This window comes from Apium graveolens, unplaced genomic scaffold (genome assembly GCF_009905375.1).
Source record: "Apium graveolens cultivar Ventura unplaced genomic scaffold, ASM990537v1 ctg8820, whole genome shotgun sequence".
Taxonomy (NCBI): domain Eukaryota; kingdom Viridiplantae; phylum Streptophyta; class Magnoliopsida; order Apiales; family Apiaceae; genus Apium; species Apium graveolens.
This window is the reverse complement of record NW_027421495.1, coordinates 83028-104298: the sequence shown is the minus strand read 5'-3', so window position 1 is coordinate 104298 and position 21271 is coordinate 83028. Positions and strand designations below refer to the sequence as shown.

Sequence of the window (21271 nt, the reverse complement as noted above, 5' to 3'; positions counted from 1 at the left end):
ACATTTTGCAAATCTAAATCTTAATGGATCACATATAATTGACCTATATAGATATTGTTACCCTGCATGGCTCTCCAAAGCCCTCTATATATTTTAGTTTTGTTACCTACATTAATTATGAATTTTGAAATTGAGAGAATTCAACTCCGAATTCAAGATCAAAAACGCTAAAGCTGCAGTAGGAACAAATTAGCAAAAGTTATAAACTTACTCCATCATCAGAATTCCTCAGCTCTGGAGCATCAGGACCAGAAGACATCCATTTAGAGATCTAATTAAAAGATGCCCAACAAATTTAAGTGAAGAAACTAAAAAAAGGGAGCCACCAGTCAACAAAGGTTCAAAAAAGATTGCATCTTTTTTTAGCCTCTTGTTCAACCTCCAGCTGGCAAGAGCATCTCGGGGGCGTTCCTTTTTGGTACGGAGTATGCCATTACAATCAATAATCCTCTTCTTCATAAGCCTGAAACACATAAAACAAAACCAAAAAAAGAATTAAAAGGACTGTTTTCAACTATTTTGAAAGAAAAACATGGACAATACCTGTTGCTTAATATTGTTATGTGATCATAATGATGACTTTGGATCCTTTGCTCCGGCATTGTTTGCTGAGGTGGTGGAGTTGAATGGATCTCTAATGTAGGTGATTTATGGCCTGCAGTTGAAGGAAACAACATGACTTCTTTATAAAACAATTTGGATCATTAAAGTAGATTATTTTGAAAATTTTGAACTTACTACAGACATTATCAGAGTTTAAAAATTCGAGATCCTGCTCTGACATGACAGAAGTCGGTTGTTGGTGCTGCTGAGGTGGAGGAGAAACTGCAGGAACCAACTCATCAGCTAGAGTATCGGCTTCTGTTTGTTCCATTATTTCTTCCATTAATTCCCAATCTGGTTCCAATCTGTCTTCACTTTGGTCTTCTCGGATTAGATCATTTTCAGAAAAATACTGAAGGGAAGCATCGCTCCTGATTTCAGTTCCCGGGTAACTTATAGAACCGTGGTTGTCACTTAGCAAATCAAGCCTCTCCTGATTAGAAGGATCAGGTTGTTCAGCACTGCTAGTTGCACCCACACGAGGGACAGAATAATCTGGGGAGCTTATAGAATTTCTTGCATTCTGTATTGAAACAAAATTACTAATTGCAAAACTTAATTATATAGATCAATACTAGAAATTTAAGGATATGTAAATAGTGGTACCTGATCAAAAGAAATAACCATATCTTGTCCTATCAGATTGTGATGATCTATAAAATGACAAATTTTTTAGTCGATATATTGCATCAATAATAATTATTCAATGACACAAAAAATGTATTATCTGAGTATGCAAGCATATATACATCCTCATCACCTTCAAGAGTTATCTCTCTGGGGTCCTTTCGATGATTACTTTGTAAGCTGATTAACAACAATTAATCAGGTTCTCATAGATCACTAAAGATGCATCTGTGCAAAAGAGTCTAGTGCTTCTCTGGAAAGCCCATTCATCGCCAAACCAACAATCATGACACTCCAGGCCAACATGGATTTTATGGAAATGTCGTCAAATGACTTCATAGCTTCATCTGGAGCACCACACTTGCTGTACATATCCATTAAAGCTACTTCAACTTCCTCGCCCATGATGTTCTATTTCTTCATGATAGAATGAACTGATTCACCTAAATTCACTACACCTGCAAAGCCACAAACAGCTAGAAGACTACTTATTGTTATTCTATCCTGCCTGATATATGCTAATATCATCTCTTTAAACAACTCCAAAGATCTTGTGAAGTTCTTGTTTTCAACATACCCTGCAATCATACAGTTCCACAAAACCACATCTTTCTCTGGCGCTCTTCTAAACAAAACTTCAGCAGCAGCTAAATCATTCCCCGCGATGAATTCATTAAGCATCACATTCCAGGCAGTTACATCCTTTTTAGGCATTCGATCAAAGAACACACTCGCACTTTCCCAATCACCTTTCTGCATATAGCCCTCTATCATAGACATCCATGAAAAAATCGTCTTCATGTCAATCCCATCAAACAATTTCTCAGCCGAATCCATATCTCCAGACTTAACATACATATTCAGCAACCCATTTCCCAGATTCTCCGAAACCTGCAGATCTTTCTTCACTATATACAAATGAATCAGCAATGTTAATAATGCTCTGCATAAACAGGGATTTTGTAGCATCATCTTTTTGTCAAAATCATATAAGGTATTTAACAAGAGTGTGAATGTTTTGAGGCGTATCTGTAATAGAATCAGCAAGCAAAAGAGAATTAACCTTTTATGTTTTATTTGACACATCTGGACCAAGACGTAACCATGCCGAGTACACAAGAGATTCATGAATGGTAACATGTGGAGAATGGATATCGTTCTGTTCACAATAACCACTGACACGAGCAAAAGTTGCTTGGTTCTTTGGATAACCTGAAATGCTAATACTTCCTTCGATATACCCTCCGGTTTTTCTTCCCACTAATACATCCATCAACATGGTCTTTCCAGCACCACTCACTCCCACTAATGATGTCAAAACACCAGGCCTGAATGCACCACTCACATCTCATAGCAATTGGAGACGGTGCTCTGTGATTCCTTGACTCTTCATTTCCTGAACAAACGAATGGTTTTACTGTGAGAATCGTTGACCACCATATGTTCTGCTCTCATAGAAAAATAGCATATTATAATATCAATTTAAAGGACAGGTGACTTACATGAGGCATATCAACATAGTAATTCACATTTTCAAATGCAAGTGAGAGGGGCTTGAAAGGAACATCCATTCCTCTTCTGTTATCTTTATCATAAGTGAAGTTTGTGTGACTTGGAGTGTTCCGTACACTCATATCTACACATGTGGTAGTTCGCCAGCGGTGGAATTTAGGAGCGCTAAATAATTCAGTTGGCAGGAAAATTCAGACCATTTTTTGATGGAGTCAAATTCAACCGCACAAAAAATCCGGTATATTACTAAATTCAACTGCAGGCGGTTGTATTTAGGCTTGCCCAATGAAACAAGCGAAATCGGTCGAATTTAAATCAGTTGAATTTAGGCTTACTTTTTTGTAGTGTATTTTAAGAGAATTTTTCAAACTCTTTTCATTCAATTTTCAAACACATATTATATTGAGAAAGAGATTCCATAAAATAATTCTAGATCAATTCACAATTTCAAGCACAAACTCGGTTAATTACACCTAGAGCACAACTAAAAGATAAACCAAATATAGTCAATCACCTCGAGAAGGTAGTTCCACATTTACAAATATACTCCTTTGTAGCACAGATCTTATTATGAGCCTTCCAGTCACCGTGCACAGCAAACTTCTTCTTACATTTATCAGAGCCGGATTTTTTTTTGCCACTATGTTTTCAAGAGAAATGCTTCTTGATAGCAGTCAGATCTCCTAGTGCTCTTGAGGGATCATGATGAACCCAACCAACTTCAGGGAAAATGTAAACCCTTTTCTTGACTTCATCGTTTGTCTTTTGCTTCAGCTTCCCAGGCAAATTATGTCCTCTTCTGTGGAGCTGCAAGTTCTGCTCCCTTTGAAAACTTCTATTGCACACCTCATACCAAAATCGATTTGTTGCCATTAGACTCTGCGGGGAAAGTGCTACAAACTCTGCATCAGGACGTGTCATTTACATATATACACATATCCCAACGTCAAATGAACAAATTAAACAATCGAAAAACAATTCAAAAACCATATATGTCTGACTCATCCCCTTTAAATTTCCAAGTAACGGTAAAAGAAAAAATTATATAAACTGACAGTTAATACATACACACACATGCACCCACAATATATACAGCAGATCTTACTTGGATTTCCCCAAAGATACCTCCCTCTTCTTTTAGACGTAGCTGATGGAGAAGAAGCCATGGCAGGACTAGATTTTATGGAAACTCAAATTGATTTTTATTTTTTTACTAGAAAAACATACAAAAGCTCAAATCTGTAGGTACATACTCTCATATTTATAACAATTTTTCAATCATGAAACCCCCACATTAGATAATTATTTCTTATATATTTGTTTTGCAAATTATTGAAGGTTGGAGGTACACATGAATTTACAAACCATTTCTTTTATAAGTAAATATATTTAGAAAATATCTCAAAAAAGTCACATTTAATGAAAATTTAGGTTCAAGGAAGCGATAAAGAGGAATGTAGTGTGGATGTTGGACGTTACACTTACCTTTTGGCCATATATGCATGGTGAGGGACCGATCTCCTTGTCTTTGTATATTGTATTTTTTTTATTTCATGACATTGATTAAATAAGTAGATTATATATATATCATGATAACTCCAACTTAAAGAAACAGGCTAAACGCCAAATCCGTCATTCTAGATTAAAAACATGAGTCCAGTAACACATGTCCTTATACGTCAATTAAATCCAACTGAATTATCGATCAATAATTAGGTCGTTTTATATCCATAACAATTGAATATTACAAGAAAAATGCCTATGAGCTCCTGAATTGGTTGATATCGTGTCAACATTGTTTTAGTGTTAAACTCAAAAACGACCAACTTATACCTACCGTTCATAAGGAGACGATCATTTTTTGTATGAATCCACTCGCTATGTTATTAATTCAGTCGGTTTTTCATGCCCACAAATGATTAATTTTGATTGTTATTTCTGATTATAAGCCGATATTGGCTCTAGAATAACTTTTTTGGGTTCTACAATTGACATTCCTCCTACGCAAACACGTGCAATATCAACTCCAACCACACCACAATTATAACCAACTAACATTAATGTCAACAACAACCAAAAATAATAAAAATGATTTACATCAACCAACCAATCGTTAAAGTAACTACATTTGCTTATTGTACTACATTAAGCAAGCAATCAAATTAATAGACAAATGTTCGAAGCACACATACAACTAAATATATACATGAAAATTCAAATAATAGCTCAAAGCATTGTTAAACCAAAAACTAAATAAAATTGAATAGCGCTCTTCGCACCACTGTTTCTTTTCGTGCCACTCTCCTCGTCTTCGCCAAGCTCGACATCCTCTTCATCTCCGTCCTCGTTGCCGCTGATGGTGGTGTCATCCATAGTCGACCTAGAGATATTTAAAGCTCCAAGCGATTTTTTTGGTGGGATAATAAATTGAAAGAATGATAAAAAGTAAGATATCAATAATATTTATGTCGGTTCAACTAAGTACTAAAAATATCTTATTTTTTAAGTGATCTTTTCAAAAAAAATTAAAAATTAGGCCCCTAACATTTATTTTATGCCTATATTTTTTAATATTTTTCTTTTGATCATTCATGTATATAACAAAAAATTTGTCCCTCAAAGTTCAATTTTTTCGATACCCTCATTCGTTAGCACAAAGAGTTTGGTCCCAGGGTTGGCTTTGATGTCTTCATCGCCACTTTCTTCAACCTTTCTTATAGCCTAATATATATATAATGTTAAAACGCTTTAAAATAACACTACTAAATCTAAATTGAGAACTTTTAAGATTTTACCTCTTGACAAATTAATATTATATTGTGAATTTTGTGACTTTGGTAAAGTAAATGGTTGTACATTATATTCTAAAAAAGTCTGAATTTTCTCACATAATACATTGTATTGTTACGATAAATTTACAAACTAATTTTAGATAAAAAAATACTTAAATGTCATTTGGGTATGAGTTAAAAGATAAAAAAATAAAAAAAAATTATCACTATTTATAATTTTATACTTAAAACATAGAAAGCAATTAATTAAAGTGACATAATATTATATATGTGAAGCCAAAAAAAAGGTTGCTAGGGTATGGAATATTTTTATGCGGGGTCATAATTTGATTTTTCATATCAACCCTATTTAACAAGCGTTATCCATTTTATCAAATATGTTCTCGATTGTACGTTAACTACCCACGTAAACAAGTTGTCTATTTCATATATTATTAATATCAATTGTACCCTTGTATTACAAACATGAACAAGTTGTCTATTTCATCAACACTATCCTAAAATTGTCTTACAAACTTAAAGAGATGATGTGAAATATTACTTATGAAGTTCAAATATGCAATTAAACAATTTAGATATGGAATATTAAGAATTTAATATACAACCAAAATTTTATATGTAAAAAATAACTTTTTTAATGAAACTTTATTCAAGTTAAGTGTGTACATGAGTTTAATTTTACAAGTGTTTAGTGTAAATTCAATAACGAAAGTGGCTTAATTCTAAATTTCAAAGCAAAAATGTAACTTTCAAAACAATATATATATAGGGTCTTACTCCAATCAGAACTCTAGTATTGTGAGATAAGAGATCTAATCATATCCACTCATTCAAATACAACATATTCATATCTGGCCGTTAATTTAATATTTAAAATTTATAAATTTTAATATTCTTCCATCTTCTATCAAATTCTACCACCCATCAACCACCACCACCTCCGGTGACAACCATTCAAATGACGAAGGAACAAATTTTGACTAAATCATCGTAAAACGAGGACACTCCGGTCGGTACGGAGAGGCACGATTGTTTGGCCGAAAAAGCGATTAAGGTTGACCATGCAGATGGGGGATGGAGGGAGGGAGAGGGAGAGAGAGAGGGAGGGAGGGAATCTGATATGCGGGGACGGAATGATGGGGTCGGAGCAGCGGCTGGTGGTACGTGGTAGTGATGGGTAGTGATTGTGGGTGGTTGGTGGGTGTAGTGGGCAGAGAGGTGGATGAAAGAGATGAAGTGTAAAATTAAAATGTATGGTTATAATTATATTTAAGGATAAAAATGTATGGGCGAGATTTATAAAATTATAAAACAAAGCAAAATTTATAAAATTAGCCTTTGACTTTCAAAGCATGAATGCAAATTTCAAAACAAAATTATAAAATTATAAAATTAGCCTTTGATTTATAACCAACAACTTTTTATTTCAAAGCATAGCATAATAAAAAAAACAAAAATATCTCAAAACACCTTTATTTGATAGAAGATTAATGATTAGTTTGATTACTTTTTCGATGTTCTGGTTCTAATTAAGGTCATGGAAATCAACTCCATACACGTGCCTTGATCACCAACTAGCTAAGATCTGGTGCACAAAAAGCTAATAGTTAGCCACTTTAAACAAATATAGAGCAAATATTTGTACAAAATATTAAGTATATTTGCTTGCACATGAAAAATAAATACTAATGCAATTATTTTTTGTTCTATAAAATTGTGCATTCTCCTAACCTTAGAATAGCTACTTACAATGTATACAAATAATTTTTTAGTATGATAAAAAGTAATTCAAAAGGAGAGGTGATTATTTCATAATCTACCCCCTTGGCCCTAATGTACATCAAATCTGTTAGTGGATATATATTTAAACATGAAAATAACAACACTAAGCACCTTTTTATATGTGAAAGTTGGTATATGTATGGTAAAATAATCTGCCATATTTTTTGGCTATTGGCTACATAGACCTTACTTTATACAAAATTATACAGTCATGCAAACACATATCATACATATTGCTATAAAAAACAACACAGAGTGTATAAACATTGAGATAGAGAGGGACACAGGGGCCTGAAGCATGGGTGGCTTGAAAAGCCAGGGCTACAGTGGTGAATGAAAGGCCTGGCCTCAGCTGATATGGTAGCTTCCCTGTCCCATGAGTTGGTCGTCTTATTACCACTGTGATCATCATCCCCCCTCCACCTCCACTCACGCTGTTCATCCCAGTTCCCAAGCCAAGAAAATCCATGGTAAGCCTATTAGGATACTCACTCTCAACATTCATCTGTGGATCCCCCAAAACGTTGTTATTTACTTCATGACCAACCAACATTCTACCAGCATTTTGTTAAAATTTTCAATTGATAACAAAGTATAGCCGTAAATTGTGAAATCTACCAAAACAAACTCACATAGTTATCGTAAATGAAGCTTACCGTATAAACTTTCATTAGAGATATGAACCCATGTTTTGATACAATACTGTGATGAATTAGAGAGAGAGAGAGAGTTTACTGATTGAGAGAGTGAGAGAGAGATCAATCTACATTCCTAAAACTCATTTCTGCAAAACTTAGTTACTAAGCAACTAGCACTGGTCTTTGTTTATACATGAAAGAAGTTTGTTATTTTGCTGAGCTGTCATAATTAACTCCATGCTGAGTTGTTTATCTGCTGATGTCATGGGATGATTTGTCGAGCAGCTGCTTCTCTTTATCATACTGGAATGGCATTAGAACATTTCTAGTTTGGAGAGTAACTCTTGAAAATATCCGGAATAAAGAACTTTAGGGAAAAACTCTGCAAGTTGTGAAGCAGTAGGAACATAAGATAGCTGCACCAATCCTTCTAACACCTTATCCCTTGTAAAATGCACATCAATTTCTATATACTTTGTGCGCTCATGATGGTCTGGATTTTTAGCAATGTGTATGGCACTCTGGTTGTTGCAATGCACAGTAACTGGCTTAAGATTTGTAACACCTAGTTCTTCCAATAATCTGACCAACCAAGTGATCTCTGAAGTCGCAGATGATATTGAACGATATTCAGCTTCATAGGAACTTCAAGAGACAACACTTTATTCCTTTAATTTCCAACTTACTGGTGAGTTTCCTAACAACAGCACATAGCGAGAAATTGACCTCCTAGAATCCTGACAAGCTCCCCAGTATGAATCAAAGTATGCTTTTAGTGTTAATTGCTCACCTCCTTTCAAGGGAATCCCTAGTACTCCAGATGTGGAATCCACATATTCAACACATGCATAAGTGCATCAAAATGTGGGACTTTAGGGGACTGCAGATATTGACTTAAATGTTGGACAATATAGGCAAGATATGGCCTTGTGTGAGTAAGAAAATTAAGTTTTCCTACTAAGCACCTGTAAGAGCTAGGATCAGTATATAATTCTCCTTTATCAGCTGAAAGCTTTAAGTTCAAAGGCAGTGGAGTAGCTTTAGTCTTGAAATCTGTTATATTAGCTTCCTTCAGCAATTCTTGTGTAAACTTTCTTTGGGTTAATGTGAGACCTGAAGCAGTATAAGCAATTTCTATACCCAGAAAAAAAAACCTAGTTCCCCTAAATCTTTGATGTTGAATGTCTTGTATAAATGTACCTTGAGATCAAGAATACCTTGTGCGTCATTACTAGTGAGAATTATGTTATCAACATATATTGCAACAATGATAATGCTATCATTGGTTTTTCTAGATGAACAATGAATAATCATTCTTAGATTGCAGAAAATCTTTATTGCATGAATTAGATAATCCCTCCGGAACCAGCATATATACCACTTCAAGTAAATCTCAATGCAGAAATGCATTGTTAACATCTAATTGATGTAACTTCCAACCTTTATGAGATGCTAATACAATGATACACCTGACTGTGGTCATCTTCACCACGGTAGAAAATGGTTCTTCTAAATCTATTCCCCATTTCTGATTATAACCCTTAGAAACCAAACGTTCTTTGAAACCTTTCAACAGTGCCATCAGCTTTTATGTAGTTGGTTCTGTTAAAGAACTTGTTTGGCTAATCAAAGGATGAAAAGGTGATGGTAAAGCAGAATATGTTTCTAGGTTACACCAAAGCATGAAAAGGTGATGGTAAAGCAGAATATGTTTCCAGGTTACATCAATGAGTAGACAATCTTTGTTATTTTGGTGAATTTACAGGATCTTATATTATAACACTCCCCCTCACTTGAAAGCCCATTTATGGGTCAAATAGTGGATGACGGGCGCTCATCTTTGGGGCTTAAATTTTCCTTTCGTATCCCTCATAAATTGTGAGAAATGTTGGGGGTGGCAGGGATCGAACCTGAATCCTCTGCCATCCTGAGCTCTGATACCATGTCAAGGAACGAGTTACTCTAAAAATCTTTAGAGAATGGCCCTTTACAGGATCTTATATTATTCTCACAAGACATAAGTTAACTTCACATTTCTAGTACTCCTTCTTAGATTCAAATTATCAATTGAAGATGCATTGTGTGTACAATGATCATTAGATGAATTGTCTTGATGAAAATTTGTTGAAGTGTCAGGTGAAGAATCATCCAAAGAACCCATAGGTATGGTGACTTCAGGAGTGTCGAAAAACTGAAAGATATCTGGAAATTCTGTATCATGAAGAGATTTGTGATCAGTAGATACTGGTAATAAGAAAGAAGGTGCATTCCCAGAAATTTGCTTGTGATGGAGAGGAAAATGGTGCTTATAAAATATTAGATCTCTGGAAATAAATATATGTCATGTCTACATATTAAGAACTTTATATCCTTTATGACCAGCAGGATATCCAAGAAAAACACATTAATTTGCTCTATAAAATAAGGCTCTCGCAATTAATACTTAAAAATCATCAAAAGAATTCATCCTCTCAACTCATCTAATTGATGATGTGTACAATAATCAATCAACAAAAAACATATGAAGAAAAATCGCTCAAAAAGCTTGAAAAAGGGATGAAATACCTCAAATTTATGTATGAAAGAAAGTCAAAATACTTACTTGAAATCTTCATCAAAAAAATGCTCATAATCGATTCTGGTTGCTTTGATACCATGTTACAATTTGCAATTGATAACATGTCCATGTTACAATTTGCAATTGATAACATGTTAGTTATATGATTAAATAATGAGAAAGTTATACTACTTTGATTGCAGAAAAATAAAGAAACTTGGTACTGTTGGGATTACATTCTGGAAAGGAAAGATTACATAATAAAGACTACAGCTAACTGAGATCCTAAAGAACAGGAGTACAAGCAGGAGTACGTGACCATAATAATCTCCAGCTTATTAAACTAGACTCCTAAAACACTGCAACTACCTAAGACCAAGTCTGCTGCACTATCAAAACTACAGACACGTAGATTTATTCAAGAACCAAAAAAAATAGACAAACCAAATAAGTTTAGATTAAATATAATTCCAACATACTCCCCCTTAATCTAAACATCGTCGAGATTTTTAACTCCCAACAAGTTCCTCATCTTTTCGAACTTTGCTGTTGCCAGTGCTTTATTAAGAATGTCTGCGCGCTATTCACTGGTATTAATATGTTTTATAACAATCAGACCCTGCTCAATACAGTCTCTAATAAAATGATACCTCAAGTCGATATGTTTACTTCTCCCATGGAAAACCAGATTGCGTGCTAAATCGATTGCCGACCTGTTAACAATATAGAATATGACTGGTCCTGGTTTGACATACATAACACAGCTGAGAACACGCTAAAGCCAGATAGCTTGACACGCAGCAGCTGTTGCTGCCATAAACTCTGCTTCGCATGAAGACAAGGCTACGCACCGCTGTTTCTGAGATACCCAGGTAATCAAGTTCTCGTCAAGATAAAAGGCCATTCCTCCAGTGCTCTTCCTATCATCTGTGCTACCTGCTAGATCGCTGTCCGAGAATTCAGATAAAATGTAGTTTCCTTGTCCACGTTTGTAGACCAAACCGTAGTGCAGGGTTCCTTTCACGTAACGACATATCCTTTTTACGGCATTTAGATGAAGTTCAGTAGGCCTTTCCATATAGCGGCTTACTATGCCCACAGCGTAAGCAATATCAGGTCACGTGTGCACCAGGTATCTCAGCCCACCAACCATGCTTTTATAGAGAGTAGAGTCTACAGGTTTTCCCAGATGATCAGCATGGAGAGTCAGCTTGTGCTCCATTGGAAATCTGGCAGAATTGCAGTCTGCCAGACCTGCCTTTTCCAAGACTTTCTGAGCATATGATGACTGACACACCTCAATGTATCCTGTGTGTTGTGTTACTTCCAAACCCAGATAGTAAGTTAGTCTTCCAAGATCAGACATGTCAAATTCACCATTCATCTCCCCCTTGAATTTGGCAATGGCTGTTAAACTAGTACCTGTGACAAGCAGATCATCAACATAAACGCCTATAATTAAACTTTCTGCACCATCCCTCTTAGTATAAACAACATACTCGTAGGGGCATTTTGTAAAACCAAGTTTTAGTAAGTGCTGATTAAGACGAGAATACCAGGCCCTCGGGGCTTGACGAAGGCCATACAAAGCTTTTAGTAAATTATAAACTTTGTGTTCTTGACCCTTTTTAACATAGCCCTTTGGTTAGAGTCGTACACTTCCTCTTGAATGAATCCATTGAGAAACGCAGATTTGACGTCTAGGTGATGAACCTCCCAATCGTTTTTTTCCTGCTAGAGCCAAAAGTAAATGCACGGTTTCCAACCTCGTTACTGGAGCAAATACTTCTTCGTAGTCTATACCATGACATTGTACATATCCTTTTGTAACTAGACGGGCCTTGTGTTTTGTTACTTTTTCATATTGATCCTTCTTCAACTTAAAAATCCATTTTAAGTCGATTGCTTTATGACCCTGAGGCAAAGTCACCAGTTCCCAAGTGTGGTTTTTCTCTATTTGCTCGATTTCTTTGTTCATTGCAGCTGTCCAGACCTTATCTTTGACTGCTTGATCGAAACAGACAGGCTCATCGATGCTCATAAGCAATAACTCATCTGCGAGTTCAATCTCAGTCGTGTTATTATAAATGTCTGCAAGAGATCGAAAATACCTGGGCTGTTCACTGTTATCACCAGAAATGCTGAAGTTTTTCCGTGTCTGCGTTTCCAGTTTGAACACTACTCTGTGTGTGAGTTTGTGGTGTAGACGAACCAGATTGGGATGGGCTTGACATTAAGGCTGTAGACTCAGACTGTGTTGATGATACTGGCGTGTTTGGAGACGCTGGTGTGGCTGGTATATGAACATCCTCGTGCAGCTGTAAACACTTCGTCCAAATAAAATTGTCCAGGAGTACCAGACTCAAGGTTGTTTTCTGTTCCCCACTGCCAACCTTTAGCTTCATCGAAAGTTACATCCCTACTAACGTGTATTCTTCCAGAAAGAGGGTCATATAATCTATACGCTTTTGTCCCTGGTTCTCGGCCAAAATGCACAACTAATTTACTTCTGTCATCTAACTCTTTCTTGTGTACAGCTGGTATCTTCATGTATGCAGTACAGCCAAAGATTTTCAGAGAGTGAACACTTGGTTTCTGGCCAAGCTTCATGGGGACTGATATTTGACATTATTCGAGTGGGCATTTTATTCAGAATGTAGACATCATATTGAACAGCTTCCCCCCAGTACTTTGATAGAACGTTTCTCTCCTTTAACAGACTCCTTGCCATGGCAACTAAAGTAATGTTGCGGCGCTCTATGACACCATTTTGTTGAGGTGTGTAGGGTGCCATATAATGTCTTGTTATGCCATGTTCCTCACAAAAGGATTGAAATTCTTTGGAGCAAAATTCACCATCCCGATCCGTCCTCAAAGTCGGAATTTATGATTTTTACCATTCTGGACTAACAATTTAAATTTCTTAAAAACAGGCAAGGCTTCATCTTTGGTTTTAAGCATATATACCCACATCATGCGTGTATGATCATCTATCAACAACATAAAATAACGATTTCTAGCTGGTGTATGGGGAGTTATTGGTCCACAGAGGTCTAAATGTATCAGTTCTAAACTATTATGAGCAAAGTAATTTGTCTGAGATGGGAAAGACTTACGGTTTTGTTTTGTCAAGAGACAGCCATTGCACAATTCTTTCGGTTGATTGATGTAAGGCATTCCACGAGCCATGTTCTTTGTTGACATTAGATGCATAGCTTTGAAGTTTACATGCCCGAGACGCTGGTGCCACAACCATGCTTGTTCCTCGCCTTTTGACAGCAAGCACCGTTCTTGTGTATCTTCAATTTGAATTTTATAAAGTCGGTTACTTGACCTCTTGACTTGAATAAGCAGTCTTCCACAACTATCGTATACCCATAAGCTTTCTCCATTCATCACGACTCTATTTTCCTCCTCGGATAGTTGTCCTAAGCTGATTATGGTGCTTCGAAGTGTGGGAATAAAATACACTCCATTTAGGATTTTGGTGTCTCCATTTTTACAAAAATTCTGATCGACCCCTTTCCCTCGATTTTTACTAGTGACCCATCACCAAACTTTACCTCACCTTTTACTGTTCTGTCCAGTTTTTCAAATTTATCTCGACGCCCTATCATGTGGTTACTCGCTCCATTATCGAGGTACCACGTATTTTCTTTAATTCCTTTGGCACTACTTACACTGTTGCCCTCAGTAAAAAGAATTAAATCATCTGCATTACTATCACATATAACCATCAACAATGCAGGCTCATCGTCATTCGCTTGTGTCAGATTCACTTCACCTTTCTGCTGTCTAAATTTTCTTGGCCTTCGACACTCGGCTGCGAAATGGCCATAGCCACCACAGTTAAAGCATTTAACCTGGCTTCTGTCACGAACAATGCAGTTGTCTTTAGTACGATAATCTCCTCCACTAGACGTGCCCATTTTACCAGATTTCTTCAACCATTCTTGTCTTGTAAGAAGCAGCTTCCCGTCGCCATTCTCTCTTTTGTGCCACTCTTCTCCAGTCAGCAAAAGTTGTTGTCCCTCGTTGTATTCAGTTGGTCCCTGTAAGCGTTCTTCGTGTGCTTTCAGAGACCCGATGACTTCTTCTACAGTCATGACTTCCAAGTTTCCAAATTGCTCGATTGCAGAGGCAATCTGCAGAAACTTGCTTGGGACAGAACGTAACAGTTTTTTTTACCACATATTCTTCTGTGATTTTCTCCCCCAGTGACCTGATCTTTGTAACCAAACCATTTAATTTCATACAGAAGTCGTCCAGCTGTTCCGAGTCCTTCATTTTTAGTGACTCAAACTCTGATTTAAGAGTTTGCGCCTTCGCCTTCTTCACTTTATCTACACCCAGGCACAGTGTTTCGATTGCCCCCACGCCTCCTTGGACGTCTTTCTCTCAGCAATTGTCAGCAACATATCATCTGGTAGTCCTTGGTAAATAACGGCCAAAGCACGCTTGTCTATCTTGTCCTCTACAGCATCTTTAGGATCCTTTGGCTCTATTGCATCCCACACCCCATGTGCCTGCATAAACACCTTCATTTTCATGGCCCAAGTAGTGTAGTTGGTCTTTGTAAGCATTGGATAACTCAGCCCAAAAGAACCCTTCTTGCTCTTGCTTAACTCCATCTGAGTGTCAACTCGAGTGTGTCTCCCAGGTGTGTGTTTGAAGCTCTGATACCAGATGTTAGTTATATGATTAAATACTGAGAAAGTTATACTACTTTGATTGCAGAAAAATAAAGAAACTTGGTACTGTTGGGATTACATTCTGGAAAGGAAGATTACATAATAAAGACTACAGCTAACTGAGATCCTAAAGAACAGGAGTACAAACAGGAGTACGTGACCATGATAATCTCCAGCTTATTAAACTAGACTCCTAAAATACTGCAACTACCTGAGACCAAGTCTGTAGCACTATCAAAACTACAGACACGTAGATTTATTCAAGGACCAAAACAAAATAGACAAACCAAATAAGTTTAGATTAAAAATAATTCCAATATAACAAAGTATAAAACTCATTATATTCAAATATGCAATTAAATATTCACAAAATCAACAAATTAACTAACTCATATTTTTACTTCAACTTCTCATACCCTCGTACTCTCTCCAATGAGAGTAGGCGGCTCGCTCTTTCCCATTCTATCATTCATTCAGTATATCTACAATACTCTATCGCCGTTTAATCATTTTCACTCTTCCATATTCTCTTTTATTTTATTGTTTTTCAAAATTTAGAATAAACATCTTTTATGGGTGTGAGCTAATTCTTTTTGGTGAGATCTTTCATGTACCTTATTAACAAGTTTGTTCCAAATCTTTTTTGGGTGTGAGTATGTTTTGTTTAAAGTATTTGTGTCTTTTGCAGTGGTTCCGTTAGAAAACAATTTATATGGTTTTTAGGATCTGGATTTCTTGCATCTAAACTGAGACGGTGAATATCTCAACTGCTTAATTTTTCACAACTAAAGATTATTAATAGTTTGGGGTATTTTTTCCTCCGATTTTAGTTGATGTAACTAAAAATTCTGAATATTGGGCCATTAATGTGAAGGTTATCTTAAGGGTTGTGATCGCTGAATTGGTGGGAAAGTTATTATAATCTTTTTATTTCAAAAAATATTATTTTATTTGTTAAGCAATGTGAAAATAAGACGACTATTTATTTAGTTAGTTTATTTATTTCCCATTATTATCAATTGGAGGTTTGTTCGGACTATGTTCCCGTATTTTAATGAATACATTCTATTTTGTTTGTCAAAAAAAAATATGCAATTAAACAAACTAGACGTGGAATATTATGAATTTAATATACAACCAAAATTTATATGTTTAAAATAACTTTTAAATGAAACTTTATTTAAGTTAAGTGTGTATATATATGTTCTTAATTGTAAAGTGTTTACTGCAAATTTAATAAGGAAAGAGGCTTAATTGTTAAATTTCAAAGCATAAATGCAACTTTCAAAACAAAGTTTATATATAAAGTTGAGATCAATAAAGATTCAAATCAACTTTCAAAGCATAAATGCAACTTTGTGAACAAAATGAAAAAAAAATATAAATTAGCCTTTGATTTAAACTAACCATTTTCATTTCAAATTAGAGAATATTAGAAACAAAGAAGAAGAAAATATCCCAAAACACCATTATTTGATAAGTTTATGGATGTTCCACTTTAATGATTAGCTTGATATCCCAAAGTATCCCAAAATATAATATCCCACTTTAATGATTAGCTTGATAAGTTTATGGATGTTGTGTCAGGGAAATCACCTGCCTTGATCACCAACTAGCTAAGATCTCCTGCACAAAAAGCTAATAGTTAGCCACTTTAAACATATATAGAGCAAATATTTGTACAAATACTAAGTATATTTGATTGCACATGGAAAATAAATAGTAATGCAATTATTTTTTTGTTCTATAAAATTTTACATTCACATTACCCTAGACTAGCTACTTACAATATATAGTAATAATTTTTTATTATGATAAAAAGTAATTAAAAAGAGAGGTGACTATTTTCCTCAGCCGCAATTTACCAATGTGTTAGTGGATATATATTTAAACATGAAAATAATAACACTAGCTCCTTCTTTTTCAAAAAAAAATGTGAAAGTTGGTATATGTATGGTAAAATAATCTCCCATATTTTTCCCCTTTTGGCTACATAGACCTTATTTTATGTAGATTTATACGGTCATGCAAACACATAGCGTACATATTGCTATAAAAACAGCACAAAGCATATAAGCATTGAGATAGAAAGGGAGACAGGGGCCTGACCTGAAGCATGGATGGCTTGAAAACCCAGGGCTACGGTGATGAATGAAAGGCCTGGCCTCAGCTGATGTGGTAGCTTCCCTGTCCCACGAGTTGGTCATCCCATTACCACTGTGATCATCACCCCCCATTCCACCTCCACTCAGGCTGTTCATCCCAGTTCCCAAGCCAAGAAATCCCTGGTAAGCCTATTACGATACTCACTCTCAACATTCATCTGTGGATCCCCCAAAACATTGTTATTTACTTCAGGACCAACCAACATTCCACCAGCATTTTTCACATCGGACATCATTCCTCCACGTGGAGCATTCATCTGATCAATTAAAGGTTCCATGCCACCGCCATATCCTCCACCACTTCCATAACTCCCACCACCCACATTCCAATTCTTATACATTTCTTCCAAGGTGCGACCACCTCCATATACTCCAACACTGCTCATTCTATCTCCCAGAGCTCTCCCATAGCTATTAAAAGCAGATCCTATGGATTGTCCAGATAGCAAACTAGTAAACGAATTTGGATTCGAGGCCCCTTGTCCTAGCCGCGGAGTCAAGAGTAGCTGATGGCTCCCTGGAATTTGTGAATCTGCAGCTGGGCCCAGGTACATGGAGCCAGGGTTACTAGCATTTGCGGAAATACAAGCAGCATCACACATGGAACGATGGTAGGTAAAACTCTCACGCCTGCACCTGCAGCAAGTAATTATTTAACCTTTAGTTAATTATAGATAGAAAATTATAATTTGTTCATATTAAAACAATTTTTCTGCAATTTCCAAACACAGAGATTATATCAAGAGATACCAGAAAAAAGAACTTTACGAAATCACTTCCACTATTAAATTGCAGTGCTAAGCACAAACTCCAATGCTAATTAATTGGATACATCACAACTAACACGAAAACAGAAAACTATTTATGTAATCAATTAGAATTAAAAGAGAGACTTGTGGTATGACCATCACCTGGGAAAGGTAGTTCCACATTCACATTTATATTTTTTAGTACCACAAATCTTATTATGGGCCTTCAAGTCAGAGTCTACGGCATACTTCTTGTTGCATTTATGGCAGCTAAATTTCTTTTCGCAATGTTTTCTAGAAAAGTGTTTCTTGATTCTGGTAATATCTCCAAGGGCCCTTGATGGATCGTGATGGACACAACCCATTTCAGGGCAAATGAAAACCTTTTTCCGGATTTCATGGCTTGTCTTTTGTTTGAGCTTCCCTGGCAAATTGTGTCTCCTTCTGTGGAGCTGCAAGTTCTGGGATGTATGTGATCTATTTGTATCCTCTCTCAAATTTATAATAACATTTTAACAATGGTCACTTGACTCAGGTACCTTCCAGGGTTAATTCTAGCCACAATTAATTTTAAAAAAATATTTAAAAGCATTTCTTTCACCATATTAATTGTATTCAGGAAGGTAGTAAACAGGAAGGTGGTGAAAGGTAATGGTAATATTATGGATTATGCACGCCCCTTTGGCCACATTTGCAGCTGGGAATGTCTTGGTCAGTTTCATTCTTGTAACTTTGAATTACAAGATATATTTAAATGACATATGATTTTGATATTAATTATATGATTCATAGGCAATTATCTCTAACTCAATGGCCCCTAAAAAATTATTCACAATATAAATTGAAAAAAATTAACAAATAAACAATAGTAAAAGTTAATTATTTTATTAGCAAAAATGATTAATTTATTAGTTTAGGAGATTAGTACTACAAAAAAAAAAATTAAAAAAAAAAAAAAATTGAAATATAAGTAGAGAATAATAGAAATATTATGTCATTTTGTCCTCGATTTTATGCATATAGGACAACTCATTTTGACCAATAACATAATCAAAAAGAAGAAAAAATTTGTTCAAATTAGCTATCACCACATTTCTCACATGTTTCAATTTTGTAACTTAAATTATATCATCATCTTTTTATCTCACAACGACCGCGGACATAAATCTGTTTGTCATATACTTTTAACGACACACAATCAACATGGGTTCCACACTGCATGTTAACATGAGACATTGTAGTCGCATGGATTTATCTAACCGATTTAGCGACCCATGGCCAAGGGAGATGCAGCGTGATCTCTCCGGTAGTGTTGAAGCCTTCTCAAATGCGCCCGCACGGTTGGCTCAGTTGGTTAAAGTTAAAGGGGGGACAATTATCCTCTTGGTTACAAGTTCGAATCCCACGGGAGGAAAATTAATGATTATGCCTCATGAATCAGAGTCTAACGCTTAAGTGTAGTTTATCTTGGTTCACGTGATTTGCAGGCTATTATCTTGGTTCACGTGATTTGCAGGCTATTATCTTGGTTCACGTGATTTGCAGGCTATTGCGTGAGCTTGTGGGATTTACCTAGTGTGCACCCTAAGGGTAGCGGCTGCGGGCCACCTCTTTGGTTGGACAATATGAACCTCGGTTATGAGGCGGAAGACAAATAAATAAATTATACACTTATTATTTCAGATATTTTTTATAATATTTACATATTTTTGTATTACAAATTTTAGCTATTTTAGTTATTTACAAAGTTTCTAACTTACGCACATAGGTGTCAGAGATGGCACGACAAGGCTGTGGCAAAAATAACAGGAGCTGCTGCGAGGAGGATAGGGAGGATATAGAGGGCGACAACAAAGACGTGGAGGGAGACAGTGACGATGTAGTAGGCAACGGCGGTGGCGCTTAGGTCGCTAGTTTGTTTTAAACTTTTGTTAATTTTATTATTGTTTATGATGGGAATTTAAATTGTTGGAATTAAGGTTTAATCTGTAAATATATATCATTATGTATTACACTACAAAAAAATAGGTCAATTACGACGGCCAACTTACGACGGAAAAAAATGCGCGCCCAACTTACGACGGAAAAAAGTAAAACGTCGTAATTATTTATGACGAAATCCAAAATCGTCGTAAGTTTAGTATTTTATTAATAAAATTATGCATGCCACGATTAAAAAAAATGAAAATTATTTAAATTTGCGACGATTTAAACATTTCGTCGTAAGGTAATTATTTTTATTAAAATTTTAACTTGAAATTAAATAAATAAAAAATTTCATCTAAATTTACGACGATATATTTGTGACGGAAAATATTGGAACATCTATTTTACGACGGAAATTAAAAATCGTCGTAAGTTATCAAAGAGGGAAATTTAACCAATTTTTTGGCGGGAAAATAAAAATCATTTGAAATTGCGACGATTTAAACATTTCGTCGTAAGTTAAATATTTTTTTTTAAAATTTTAATTTGAAATTAAATAAATAAAATTTCATCTAAAGTTGTGATGAAATATTTGTGACGGAAAATTTTGGAACATATAATTTACGACGGAAATTAAAATTCGTCGTAAGTTATCAAAAAGGGAAATTTAACTTTTTCCCCAAAAATTTGGCGGTAAATTTGACTTTTCTGAATTTTTTTGCAGATAATAATTTATGACGGATTCCTTCGTAAATTAGCACATCCATACGGTTGTATCGTTGAAAAATATTTTAAAATAATCGAAACACTAATTCAGCATTAAACATTAGTTAGCTGTACTAGTCAAAATGATGTTTGACCGTTAAAATGGCAAGCCAAATAAAACTATTTTGATATAAAATTTTGGTTATATCACTAATATATATATCTAGTGACATCTATATGGTTGGATCGTTGAAAAATATTTTTAAAATAATCGAAACACTAATTCAGCATTAAACATTAGTTAGCTGTACTAGTCAAAATGATGTTTGACCGTTAAAATGGCAAGCCAAATAAAACTATTTTGATATAAAATTTTGGTTATATCACTAATATATATATCTAGTGACATCTATATGGTTGGATCGTTGAAAAATATTTTTAAAATAATCGAAACACTGATTCAGGATTAAACATTAGTTAGTTGTACTAGTCAAAATGCTGTTTGACTGTTAAGATGGCAAACC

General features: G+C 35.3%; 3 protein-coding genes across 3 annotated transcripts; all 3 read right to left on the bottom strand.

Annotated features, from left to right (window-relative positions):
- Positions 1-8268: 8268 nt before the first annotated feature.
- On the bottom strand, positions 8269-9536 carry LOC141705357 (uncharacterized). Its single transcript, XM_074508359.1, has 4 exons — positions 9424-9536; positions 9172-9245; positions 8920-9067; positions 8269-8599 (listed from the first exon to the last, which is right to left on the bottom strand). The coding sequence occupies exons 1-4, from the start codon at positions 9534-9536 to the stop codon at positions 8269-8271; spliced, it is 666 nt and encodes a 221-aa protein (XP_074364460.1).
- A 1750-nt stretch (positions 9537-11286) lies between these two features.
- LOC141705356 (secreted RxLR effector protein 161-like) lies at positions 11287-11589 on the bottom strand. The gene has a single exon (XM_074508358.1). The coding sequence runs from the start codon at positions 11587-11589 to the stop codon at positions 11287-11289; it is 303 nt and encodes a 100-aa protein (XP_074364459.1).
- Positions 11590-13987: 2398 nt separating this feature from the next.
- LOC141705355 (uncharacterized) lies at positions 13988-14798 on the bottom strand. The gene is made up of 2 exons (XM_074508356.1): positions 14700-14798; positions 13988-14656 (listed from the first exon to the last, which is right to left on the bottom strand). Exons 1-2 carry the CDS (start codon positions 14796-14798, stop codon positions 13988-13990), a joined length of 768 nt encoding a protein of 255 aa, XP_074364457.1.
- Between the last annotated feature and the right edge of the window lie 6473 nt (positions 14799-21271).

Excerpts from the sequence above, each read along its gene's own strand:
- LOC141705356 (XM_074508358.1), bottom strand. The coding sequence starts at position 11,589 with ATGGAAAGGCCTACTGAACTTCATCTAAATGCCGTAAAAAGGATATGT.
- LOC141705357 (XM_074508359.1), bottom strand. The coding sequence starts at position 9,536 with ATGGCACTGTTGAAAGGTTTCAAAGAACGTTTGGTTTCTAAGGGTTAT. Across the intron at positions 9,068-9,171 it reads CACTAGTAATGACGCACAAG|GTCTCACATTAACCCAAAGA; the intron begins GTATTCTTGATC and ends ATACTGCTTCAG. Across the intron at positions 8,600-8,919 it reads ACTGATCCTAGCTCTTACAG|TTCCTATGAAGCTGAATATC; the intron begins GTGCTTAGTAGG and ends TGTCTCTTGAAG.
- LOC141705355 (XM_074508356.1), bottom strand. The coding sequence starts at position 14,798 with ATGAAGGACTCGGAACAGCTGGACGACTTCTGTATGAAATTAAATGGT. Across the intron at positions 14,657-14,699 it reads AAATCACAGAAGAATATGTG|ATTGCCTCTGCAATCGAGCA; the intron begins GTAAAAAAAACT and ends AAGTTTCTGCAG.